The sequence below is a fragment of the Terrapene carolina genome, unplaced genomic scaffold, assembly GCF_002925995.2.
Source record: "Terrapene carolina triunguis isolate 2854851 unplaced genomic scaffold, T_m_triunguis-2.0 Scaffold231, whole genome shotgun sequence".
In the NCBI taxonomy this organism is placed as follows: Eukaryota; Metazoa; Chordata; order Testudines; family Emydidae; genus Terrapene; species Terrapene triunguis.
This window is the reverse complement of record NW_020664582.1, coordinates 18227049-18239920: the sequence shown is the minus strand read 5'-3', so window position 1 is coordinate 18239920 and position 12872 is coordinate 18227049. Positions and strand designations below refer to the sequence as shown.

The window sequence follows — 12872 nt, the reverse complement described above, 5'->3', positions numbered from 1 at the left end:
TGTGCACCACTGGAAACCAGCCGCCAAGGGCCAGCTGAGCCCTGCCCTGTGCTTACTCTCGAGCAAAACCGGCTGAACCTCAGAGAGGCTCTGAAATACCATCCCGCCATTCTGCAGTGGAAGAGGGGAACGTCCTGCCACAGGGGCTCTTGCAAGACTTAAGGGGGATGGAGACATTTGGCAGAAGCGGGCAACGGGCTCTCACTTGCTGGGAGAGAAGACAGCTTACAAAGGGAAACCCACTCAAGCGTTCGGGCAGAGGGCAAGGGGCCCCTGTTGGGGGGGGGGGGGGGGGGGGGGGGGTTGTTTTCCAGTTTACAGAATGCAGTCTTGTCCTTTCAAGAACACAATGTAAGAAATAACAAAAGTTATCTAGATAAATACTGTATGTACACAACTGAGAGGGGAAAAGGGAACTTCCAGACAAATCATTGCTCCAGGTTAAGTGTTAAGGTGAGAGCAGAGCGAGGGGAAACATGTAACAATTACATCAGCCTTCGGGTCTGAGAGCCAGCTGAGAGTGTATGTGAGTGTGGGGAGAATCACTCCGGCAGCACTAGAAAAAACAGCTCTGGGTGGGGGACAGAAAGGTGAACAGATGATATGGCCATTAACTCAGAAGGCCCACAGCAGTATTCAAGTAACGAAAGGGTTAAAACCCTATAGAATTGTTTGTTTTAAAAGAACACACGTCAGTTTTCCCCCCAGTTGCTGCTGTTAAAACGGGTTCTTTTAGATTATGAAATTCAAATGAATTTGGCAGCCCCAGGTTCGGAGCAGAGGAGAGGCTGGTTCTGGGAGGGGTTGCTGTTTGAAGTTTCTAACCACATTGGTCATGACACTTTATGCATGGGGGGGGGGGGGGAATCACATTGGAGCCACTCCCTGGAAACAAACCATGCACCTTGGGCAAGTTTGCATTCCAAAGTTGGAGCCACAGCGAGAGACTGAGAAGTGCAGCCCAGCCATCAGCTGCCTTTGGGCTACAGGCACAAGCCAACCCGACGGGTTTGCACTGAGGCAGTTTCAGAAGCCATTTGTCACTGTTGTGGAGTTCCAGTTAGCTCGAAGTGGATCAAAAAAAAGCCACGAACAAACCTTGGCACAACCTTCATATTTACACCAGCTGCCACTCCGGTAAGTGCCCCAGCTAGCACCAATTTGTGTGTGTGTGTCTTCAAGTTATTTGTGACTTGGTTCCAATCTAACCTAGCCCTCACGATTTCACCACACAGAGATGAGCCAACTGCCAACAGCAATGGTCACTTATGAAAGGTGTTCTTTGAAAACAAAGAATATTTGAGGTTATTTGAGTTAAAAATAATTAAAAAAAATAACAAACGGTCTTGCAGTCAGCGTCCCACACAAAATACAACCCAAACCTACATGCGCCAGGAACAGTAAAATGACAAAATATATAAAATTAACGAATAAAGTGCATGTTCCTTACATATTACACCTGCCCCTTGTATGAACACAACAACATGGGTTTGGTTTAAAAAAGTCACAGGTGAGGGCTCAGGATCACATGGTATTATAGAATGGATTGCTTGTCCGCTTTTTGTCGTTAGCCTTTTTTAGTCTCCTCAGAGGGTGAGTTCTACCATGTTGATGTCTAGGTGCTCCAGCCAGGCTTGGAGCCGGGAGCCAAGAGTCTAGTACCTGCGTCTGTAGCAGCGGAAGACCCTCTTCCAAGCTAGTCAATCTAGGATCTGCGCTGGGACACACACTCTGCGGAGCTGAGCAGAACTCTTTGGCATACTGCACGGGCGGCCTCTCCACCGGCTGGCTCTGGGCAATGCACTCAGTTGTTTTAAGCTGCTCTACAAAATGCTTGGTGGGCTTTGGATCCTGGCGAATAAGGGGAGAGGAGGCACAAGGCTTTTCAGGTGGGCCTTCCAAGCCGTGCTCGGCCAATGCCCCACGCTTGCCTTGACCAGTCCTCGGGGAGGCGGGCAGCAAGTCAGGACAGGTCAGGCTGGCATGGGAAGAGGCCGACTCCCTCTTGGTTAAGTCATCTTGAGAGAGTTCCAGGCAGCCCAGCTTGGCTAAGGATGCCGAGCGTTTCATCTGGGACGGCGTGGTAAGCCCAGCTTGCCGTACCCGAGCCTCAAGTTCCTTCGCACGCTGCTTCACTGAGCTGGGAGTCTCACTCAGGTCTTTGATGCTGGGGCTGTTGGAGCTGTGGGGGAGGCTGCAGGGGAGGAAAGAGACATCCATGGCTTCAGTGCTGTCACTGATGAAATGCAAGTCCTCGTTGCTCAGCTCCATCAAGGCACTGTCACTCGCCTCGCACAGGACATGCCTGTTCCTTGAGAGGCTGCTCGGTGCCACTGGCTCAGCGTCCGTGCTTGTGCTGTGCTCCGTAACGCCCTCCAGATGAACGACACGTTGGTGCCAAAGGTCATCCAGGCCCGCTGAAGGCGAGCACGTCACCTGGCCAACGAACGAAGAGGTATCCAGGTTAATCAGTGCCGCACCGAACTCTTCCTCGGGGCTGCCCAGGGTGAAGGTGGCCTGCCCGATCTCCTTGTGCTCTAGTACCGAAGGGTTACGCAAAGGCAGAGCATCTGGATGTACAGGTGCCGTCTCCGCGCACACCGAAGGGTTCAGGTTTTCATCTACTGGAAGCATCACTGCAGTGTTCTCCAGCGTGGCCTGCTCACAGCTGCTGTCACGCTCCTGGAGATCAGGTGGCGTGCCCATGGGGGTGTACTCGATAATTTCTATCCTCTTGGGGAGGTGACAGGGCAGGGCTGGCTCCCCAGAGCCATCCAACGACACCACCGTCCTGAGCACTTCCTGCTCAGCCTCAGGCTCTGCCAGCGGAGACGCCTGAGCCGGCTGCACAAGGCAAGGGGCGAGTGGTGGGGACAGCTGCGGGTCAGCCGGCGGTTCAGGGCCATGAGGCAATGCACCCTCGGCTGCTGGGCTCTTTGCCCTGGCCTTGTCGCTCTCATTCTCTCTACGGGAAGGATCCAGCTCCCGCAACGGTTCCTCGGTCTTTCCCTTTGGCGCGAGCTCGGCAGCTGCAGAATCATTCTTGGAATTCTTGCGAGTAGGTAGCAGGCACATGGGGGGAACATGCTGGTGCTCTTGTTCCTGTCTCAAGCGTTCCTCAAATTCCAAGGTGGCACGTTTAACAGATCCCGGACACCACTTCGACCCAGGGTTCAGACCCTGCACTCGAGGCTCCTGCTGGTCTTCTGCGGGATCGCTTTCTTCCACACCTGACACGCAGGTAGATGGTTGGAAGGTGGGAGCACCTTCCTGGTCTGGTTTTGGAAAGTCTTTTGCCGTTTCCTGCTGTGCAATGCAAGCTCCTTCGCTCTGCTCAGCCTTCCCAGGTTTATTTTCAGATGCCCAGACCACCTCTACAGGCAACTCATGGACTGTATTCCTCTTTGGTGCTTGGGCATGGTTGGCTGAGCCCTCCATCTTCTGCTGGCATGGTCCTACGCCCTGGTTGATGGATTCAATTTCAGTTATGATTTCTTTCACAGAGATTGCATTTTCCGAGTGGGATCTTGTGAGAGGGCCCATGGTGGTCAGTTCAGAGATGTCCTGCAAACACAGAGAGACTTATTACAAAGCGCACAGCAGCCTTGCTGACAAAACACCTGCCGTCAGACAGCCTGAACTGCAACGCACACACATACAAGAGAAAGAAAAAGGCCCCGGTGCTAATGCAGCGTAATGGGCGCCAGGATCTCACTCCAAGCAGGCAGCCTGAGATGCTCACTACTGGAGCAGTTCCACAGGTGCTCTGGTCTCAAAACTTTCCAACCAGGATTTGCCACTAGCCTAAGGCATTTAGATGCCAGGAGATTTAGGCACCCAACTTCCATGTGCTTCTTACTTAACATGCATTCGAAGGCAAAACTTGGATCATTTGAAAAGAGAATAAGAGCGAGAGTTCTCACCCTGTACAGAAGAGGAATGAAAAGGACTATGGATCGCTTTAAATCCAACCACCAGGCCGGATCCGTACACTAAAGGCCGGATCCGTACACTAAAGGCCCTTGTTGGAGTCTAAACGTTCCACAATTTCCACTGGAGTAGCAGCTCGGGATGCTAGAGCAGCGACAGGGCCACTAGTAAGTACGCTGTCAATTGTGCCTTGGGGGTACTGGACTAAAATATTAGGTAGGACCAAACAGGCTTGGCCCAAGATGGAAAGGAGGCAACCAGTGCTGTACTAACCAGAAGAGAAAACTATTCAAGTAAAACAGTTTCCCAGGAAAAAGCAGGTCTGGGATTAACCAAGATCACAGTCAGAACTGCCAGCCTGGTCTGACTGGAGAGAGAACTAGGGCTGATTCCCAGCACCCTCTTTCACTGGGCCCAGCAGAGAAAGGAGGCAGGAATTCCGAATATTGGGAGTTAAACTACGTCAACCACCTGTCTCCTGGGGTGCACCACTGAACGTCGCGTGTATCACACTCCGATATCTGACAAGGGACAACGGCCATTAGTAGCGACTCTCCAAGCGAAAGGTGAGAACATTCAATCAGCAGCCATAATAATCAACCTTTCAGCTACCTCGGTTAGAGAGTCTAGATCCCATTCAACAAGTCAACAATTTACACATAAAAAGCATCCTCTTGGCCATAACCCCCTTGAGCTCTCCAAGGACACGGGTTACCCTTCTGCCGCCGAGCTGCAGTCCGAGTGGTGCATGGAGAACTGGCTGCAGCACTTACTACATTTAAAAAATCCTCCGTGGAAGATAGAAAATGGAATAAAACCTACAACTCAACCAGCGAGAGCGCTCTGGGAGAAGCAGCCAGCACGCCACTGCTGATCGGCCATAGCCCACTAAGATACAAGATGTTTAGGTCTAAAGGGCTCTAGCTTCCTTCTTCATTCTGCATGGCATTAAGACTCTAGACAACTGCCAATCAGAGGGCACCTAACTGCAGTGTCCTGTTCCCACCTGTGTCCTTGCCCCTCGAACAGATGCCCTGCCGGGCAGACGTTACGTTTATATTTTTGGGGTGGGGGTTCATTACTCATGAAAACGAACCACCGATAGCACTAGTCACCCAATCCTGACCTGCAGCTCCCCCCACTTGTATTCCAGTGCTGGGCTCCCCACACACAGCTCTGCCAACGCCTTTCAGTCCTGACCTGCTGCTCCCCTGCCCCCCGGCTATTCCAAGGCTTGAGAACCTTTCACACAGCTCTGCTGGTGCACCTCAGTCCTGATCCGCAGCCCCTCTTCCGTTCTGTTCCAAGTCTGGGGTTCACTGCCTGTAGTTCTGCCCAGGCTCTTCAATGCTGACCCTCCCAGCTTTGCTACCCAACAATCACTCCCACAGATCTACCGCCGTCCCTCCATCCCGATCGGATACCCCAGGCCTGGAGCTTTCCACCCGAGAACGTCGCCGATTTGGTCAGGCTGTTTGGTGGTGTTTATGCTGGGGACAAATAACTGCACTAGCTGTGATTCCCAGGCTAGGGGCACGTGCTTGGAGTTGAGAAGCTCACAGTAGCTGTACTACCACCACCTCGCTGCTCTCCTTATGCAAAGCTTTACATCTAAGAGTTTATCACATTAACTGGAAGACCAGAATGTTGCCCATCTTTCCACTGCATTAACCATACAGCAAGAGACTCCTACAGCCATCAGAAACATTCAAACAGCAGTTCAGAGGAAAGCAGCAAGCCACTGGTACCTTTGGTTGTTCCTCATCTGTGGAAGACTCTTCTGGTGCTGCAGGGGAGTTGCCTGCAGAGCTATTCCTCTGGGTATCGACAGCAGTCTCGGCTGGCAGCACCTCCAGCACAGACATCTTGGAGACCCCGTTCCTTCCGCTTCCCTGCTCGTCCATCTTGGAGTGAGAACAGGCGTGAGACCGGCTCTCTTGGGACAGCTCCTCAAACTTCTCTAGGGCACTGAGGAAATCAATCCTGTCTGTGGTTTCAGGCTGGGAACTGAGCTGTGGGCTTGGGGAATTCTGATCAGGCGACCTGGGAAGGTCTTTTAAACAAGCCGTGAATTCCTCCATGGGTACCAAATGCACGTTCAGGTCAGTTTTAAGAGCATCTGTCTCTAGATCATCCACGGTCAGATCAGGGAACGCTGTGGTCATCTCCAAAGGCTCTTCAAGTTGCATCAAGGCCTCAGAAGAATGGCAATTATCCAGGGGAAATTCTGACTCATCCAAGCAGCACCCTGCCGGACACCCGTTGATGTTGTTCAGGTTCAGTTCGTCCTCTATTTGTTCGGCGCGGAAGTCTCTGGCTGTGAACTCCAAACGGATCCTCCTCTCTTTGGCGCCCAGCTCCTCGATCACGTCTGTGTCCTGCTGGAGCAGACGGTCCACGTGCGGCCCCACTGAGAAGACGGGAGACGCAGGCTGGTGGTTGTCGTTTGCCATGGGCTCGGAGAGCTGCTCTGCGGAAGTGGTGATCTCCTTTTTGTTCAGCTCCATCCCGGGTTTGCAGATGGGCTGGTGGTGCTCCGAGAGGTCGCTATCCGAGTGCGACCGCCACAGCTTGTTATGCCGCTGTTTGCTGCAGGAGAAGGAGAACATTTTAGTCACTGTCAGACACCACCTGCGGCTCACACATGCTTAAAATACAACCCTGGGCCAAACCCAGGCTGGCATAAGTGTGTGTGTGTGTGTGGGGGGGCGCTTCCATGGTAGCCTCTGGGCCAGATTCAGCGGCAACAATCAGTCCCTTCCATTAAACGTGGTCAGAAAATGAATCCACCTGGGCCTAAGTGGCCAAGTTGGTGCCGCCGGCACCGCTCTAGCATCGCGGGCGAGCAGCTTGTATGCCACGGGGGCAGGGGACAGCAGTACAGTAGGAAAACCAACCAATAGGAAGGGGTAATACAAAGCAGGCCTCTGCCCTCTGCACTTTCTGCTCCCAGGGACAAGCTCCGCCCTGCGGGGGGTGAGTACAATTGCAATGGACCCCAGAACACCCATCTGTGTAAACGAGCACGGGGGTGTAAGTCATTTACACACATGAACCCCCAGTGGTTTGTACTGGCCCCAGGGAATTCTGCTCAACTTGGTCCTTTATCCGACTCCAGACGATGGACGTGTTGGAAGGGGAGAACACGCTGCAGGGCGACAGCCGAGGGGACACTCAGCGGGGTAGATGGGGGGCCCGGAACAAAAGGATGCCTGATTCCCCCCCTAGGGCTCCGGCACCCGTGGGGCAGGCTCTGGTAAATGACTGAGCTTTGGAAACCAGAGAGCGGGGTGGGGGCTGGGGACATCCTGCATGGTTACAGGAGGCCAAAAATAGCATCTTGTTTGCAGGACAGAGGCCCAGGACAGCCACCCCCCTCGCTGCTGGAAAACATCCTCGGGAGGGTCCCAGCAGTCACACGCTCGAGCTAACGGCATCAGCAGCACCTGTTCTGAGAACTGTTGTGTCTGCGGCCCACACAATGGGGCCATTTCTCCGAAGTGGAACCGGACCAATGAAAACACGTGCCCAGCCCAGCGCTTTAGATTTCCCTTCCTCTGCTTGCTGCACTTTCACCAGCTCCCCCTAGGAGGAGAGCACACACCGCAGCACGCTCCAGCTCGAAGGGACGCTGCGGACAGCCAGCCAAGTCTGTGGATGCCCTTCTGCAACCTCCCCTCCCAGTCGCCTGCGTGCGCGCTGAGATCTGCTGAGCACAGGTACGCTGCTTAGCTAAGACACCGGCACAGGCCTAACAAGGCTGCACGTTTCTGATGGGGAATGCCCTACTGCTGGGGGTCCTCACAAAATAACCCAGCGCCGAATTAGACTGCAGACCCAGCAGTCAGGCACCAAGAGTCGGTGTGTGTGAAATGGGGCAGGACCAGACCTATGAAGGGCCTGTCAGATACATGCACTTGGCTCCCGCTGGGAACGGACCCTGGAGACGGAGAGTATTTTGTCTACAAATATCCGTTAATGCAATGACGTAAAGCAGCGACTACCGCTCCTGGCAGTCACCACGTTTTCCTTCTGTTTACGAAGGATGTTGGGATTACAGCATGAGCCGGGACTCGGGAGGGCAGAGCTCCATGGAGGGCTCCCCGCCTGCATGTCCGAGGGCACACTGCTTTGTCTCTGTGCCCCCGGTTCTGGAAAATCCTTCTCAGGGACACTGTCTGGTTAAATACAAACGCATTGGGGCCTGGACTGTCTCTCGCTATACTCCCGTGTGCAGTCCAACGCACAGCACAATGTGCCCTGCTTGTGACTGGACCCTGTCTGGACACTACGGGCACACATCGGGCAGAGCTTTCTGGGCGGTTCATCACACAGTCACCAGAGAGGCGGGGCATGAACTCTGCAGGTGTGTTTTATTTTGAAATTCAAGTCACCTGTTTGCAGGAGTGTTTTATCTGCCTCCAGCAGAGCCTGAGCCCAGGTAACAGCAATAACCAAGCCTGATTTCACCCTGTTAATTTTTAACCTTGGACCTCCCCCATTGAGCAAGGATAAAAGGTGCCAAAAGCAGGTTCAAAGACCACAAACAAAGACTCATGTCTGCAAACCAACAGCCATTTTCTAAGACACCTGGATGAAAGCTTTGGCCGTGCTTCTCCTACACAGACGTCTATGCTGCTTGGCCTACTTTGTTCCACAGATGCACCCTAGCGCCCAGTTTCAGCTGAGAAATCAATGTGTCAACACAGACCTCTGCCTACAGAGCAGCTGGAGAGGGGATCCTGCCCTCTGGAATAGTAACCACAGCATATGCATGATTTCTGGAGAGACTCAAAGGGGCTCCCCGTCTATCTCGGGTACTTACACAGCTCCCCTTACCCCAGAATCAGAGTGCCTCTCAATCTTCACCAGATTCATCCTCAACACCCCATGAGGCAGGGCACTGCTGTTATCCCCATTGGACAGATGGGGAAATGGAGGCAGAGAGACTAAGTGACTTGCCCAAGGTTACACAAGAAGTCTTTAGCAGAGCAGGGAATTGAACCTGCATCTCTGGAGTCCCAGGCTAGTGCCCTGGACCGTCCTTCCTTGAGCTGACAGCCCAAACCCAAGCGTAGGCCGTCAGGCTGCCACGCAGCCTGGCTCCCCTGGTCTGGCCGCAGTTCTACTGAAATGTTGGGGGCAGAGGCGAGGGGTTCCCTGTTGAGCCTGCCGTCTCCATTCGGCCGGTAGTTCTAGAGCTCTCAAAGCAAACCCTCCCTTGCACTGGACACAGCAGTGAGATCTGCACCTTCACTTCCAGGGCCCTCGGTGGGATCGAGGACGAGAGTGCCCTCCAACCGGCAGGGATGCACTGCCAGCGCTCAGACCGGTCGCCCAAGGGGCTGGGGAAAAGGGGGTCTCCAGAATTCCAGGCCATGCTCAGGGTCGAGCAGAGCAAGTGGGCGCTGGCGCTCGCGTGGGATCGCTCGGCGCAGCTGGAGTGAAGGTCTCTCGTTCCCCCACCCGTGTCTCAGGCTGGAGCTGGGCAGAGTGAAGGAGCGCTCTCAGGCCCTGACGTTCAGTCACTTTCTCCGGTAGCTGTTCCCACGGCCGGCGGCCCCAGGTGGTTTGGTAAAAGGAACGTTCATGCTGCGCAAGGCACAGAACGGCCCTCGGGCTCGGCCCCTGCCTGACACTGTCGGAGCGAGCGCTGCAGCAGCGCGGTGCCCAAGCTTGCTAGGAGGGAGAAGAGAGTTTAATGAGGTGAAGGAAAGACTCTGGCCCTGCTGCTAATGGCTGACAGCTCCACGGAGCTAAACATCCCTGCTGCTGTGACAAAAGGAGCCAGGGGGCTCAGTGTTTACGGCTGGAAAGCAATATCCCGCTTACCACGCCCCCTTCACCTTCCCAACAACGTCACCAGCCTCGACTCCACCATCTGAGCAGTCACAGGAGCACGGATCTGCCCTGGGTTAATACAGCAAACAGGCCTGGGGGCCGCTCGAGGGGAGACCCCAAAGCTGCGACGAAAGAGGGCAGAGAAGCCTTTTGGAGCGGTGAAAGCAGACACACGGGGAATGCGTGGTGCTCCGAGGTTCTGCCTGCTGCTCTGCCCAGCGTGGCACTGAGCTCACCCCAGACTTGTTAGCCTCGTGCACTCAAAGGCCTCACGCTGCTTTGCCTTCGAAAGGCCTCACTGATAACCTCATTCTACTGGGGACCTGTCCAGAGCGGGCAGAGACTCGGCAGCTGCATATCCGGGGTGAGGGTGAGCCACGCATGGCAGGAGTGAAGGTGGCATTCCCATACTGGTTACGAATCAACTTTTCCAAGTCTAGCACAGAGGGAGCAAAGAAGAAGAAATCAAGACCTCATCACGCAGAGGCTTTCACTGACTGGATTTCCCGGTGTACTACTGGCTGCCAGACAAGCTCACTCTGTGACCTAGATTCGTAGAGGGCTTGAGGATGCGAAGTACTAGCCACACACCAAGTACGATTCTGTTCGCCCACATGGCAAGCCCTAGAGAGACAGACTGCATGTACGTCTGGGCTCCTCTTTCCAGAGCGGGACAGGTCAAACATCTCACAGCCGGATCAGCGTGGTGCTCTGCTCTTTTAACACCACCGCGTACATTTCCAGGCTCGATTCACCTTGCTCTGGTCCGAGCTGCATGCTGGCGAGTGCCGGGAAAGCCGACGATGTCCTAACGCACAGGTAACTGCCCGAGGATTAATCTGCGCCCACCTACAAACAGCCTGCAGCAGAGGAGGGATCCAGCACCAGTACTGCAGTCTGGCAGAACACGAAGTATCTTTGCCTTCCAGCAGGTCAAGTCAGGACATTGCTTAACGCCTCCTTTATGGGGATGTCCAGGAAACATGCAATATTGATGTCTTTTTACTAGTCAGCTGACAGGCCTCGTGTTACTAAACCCGCTGCCATGCCTTACCTCCCAGCTGAGCGGAAAATGCCATCCAGGAATAAACACTCGATGTTTAGACTACAGAGGAAAGGGGCTCCCCGCACTGCCTGCAGCAACCGTTCTTCAACCAAACAGCCTCGAAGCCATCGCATACATTGAGCGAGTGTGTTTCTAAAAGGGATTTGTGATGCTGAGACGATCGGGCCGTATTTCTGAGACGGCAGAGAGGGGCACTGGTTTCCTACTTAGCCATGCTGTAAAAGCTAGTGGAATCATTCGGTTCTGCTGGTGCCTAGCTCAAAGTTGAGATTAGGCCTGGGACACCTTGTCATGCCACTGGCTGCTCGGACGGATTACTCAGCTCCCCCGGCCCCCTGTGGAGCTTCGGGTGACTGGCTAAGGCTCCCCATACAAATGGAGCACTCTTCCCAACCCCCGCTCCTAAGAGAATGATGAACTTGCACACCCACGAAGGGAAGCACTGAATTAATCCAGTGTCCTGTGCCTTACTTTATATTGTAAATAAGGTTAAGATTTTGGCATGGGCAGGACATAGGCACTTAAAATTCACGGGCAGGACATGGGCAATAAACCATAAGTCACAGAAGCCCGAGCCCTGCACGGGGAAGCGGGGGTGGCAGCCCGAGCCCCGCACAGGGATGGGGGGAAGCGGGGGTGGCAGCCCGAGCCCCGCACGGGGGGGGGGGGGGGGGGAGGAGGTGGCAGCCGGCAGGGCTGAAGCAGAAGTCATGGAGCTCTGTTAAAGTCACGGAATCCGTGACCAAATTTGATCCTCCTTTCTAGCAAAGTGGAAGCATGTCAGACAGCTCTCTCAAGCACACACTAATTCTGAATGAGGCAGGAACACAAGCACCTGCCTACAAATGTGCTGGGCCGGCCACGTGGTCAGGTCAGACAGAAATGCTCAGTGACGGCTGAAAACAAACATAATTAAACCAAGGCTCCAAACCCCAGTGCACATGGTACAAAAACAAGATCAAGGCTGAATGTCAGCGACCACAACACGCAGTCCGGGGCTACACCCTGCTGTCGGCACAGCTGCCTGTGGCTTCGTACAGATGGGCAGCAGCGGAGGTTTCCGACGTGTGAGAGCAGACACACCCAGCTTCCCACACTCCTTTGCAGCACCCGTACAGAAGGAGGCACAATCCGCTTGGGTTCAGACCCTTTCCGGTTCTCCTTTCCCTAGAAGCCTGGGCCAGAGCGGGCTGGGCAATGATTTTGTGTTTAGGAAACACAGGGCAGGAGACAGAGATTTGTGCTCGAAATCTTACGGCCCAGTTCCCCCCTTGCCTCCGGAGCTCACCTCGCCAGCAGAATCCCTTGGTACTCCTCCAGCTGCCTCATGAAGCTTGGGTTGGGCTTGGTGACCGTGCGCCGTTCCTTCACGTGGTCATAGGCTCGGTCCAGGTTCCAGCCGTACTCCTTCATGGCATACGCGATCACCGTGGAGGCCGACCGGCTGACTCCCATCTTGCAGTGCACCAGGCATTTCGACCCGTTCTTCCTAGGGCGGGGAATGGAAAAGGACGATTTTAAAGCCTCCTCTGAAAAGCTCAGGAGAGGCAGACATTGTAGGGGAGAGCTCCAAGTTACCACACAGCTCTTTCTACGCACTTTCATTCTAAGGGAAAAGCATCCTAGAGAACACACAAAATATATCAGGAGTTGCCCATCAGCCTTGGGGGCCCTAGAACAGGGGTTCTCAGAACAATTTTTTGGATGGCCTCAGAGTGTGGGGCCAACCAACCCTTGCTGGTGGCCGCTCTGACAATTTTTGCAAACCCGAGTCCTGCCGCCACGGGCTGAAGCCCAGAGCCTGAAGCCAGCCGAGCACACACACACTGGCCCCATGTGCCTGCGGAGGGGCTGCCTGGAGCCCCCAGGAGGCTGCATGGTGCAGGCTGCTGATCCCCTGCTGGGGACGCCAGCAAACACCAAGGCAGCCAGAAGGAGCAGCTGGGTGCATTGAGAAACGCTGCCCTAGTAGATCCTTCCAGCCCTTCCGTGGGATTGGACAAAGATCAAGTCCAAAGGCCACGAGCCTGTTTCA

General features: G+C 54.4%; 1 protein-coding gene across 1 annotated transcript in view; it reads right to left on the bottom strand.

Annotated features, from left to right (window-relative positions):
- Positions 1-293: 293 nt before the first annotated feature.
- SSH2 (slingshot protein phosphatase 2) overlaps positions 294-12872 on the bottom strand; it is a 59478-nt gene continuing 46899 nt past the window's right edge. The window contains exons 12-14 of the mRNA XM_024218498.3: positions 12126-12326; positions 5679-6519; positions 294-3564 (exon numbers count right to left, since the gene is read on the bottom strand). Of these exons, the coding sequence (XP_024074266.1) occupies positions 1525-3564; positions 5679-6519; positions 12126-12326 (3082 nt within the window). The 3' untranslated portion in view covers positions 294-1524. The remainder of the gene's footprint in view (positions 3565-5678; positions 6520-12125; positions 12327-12872) is intronic.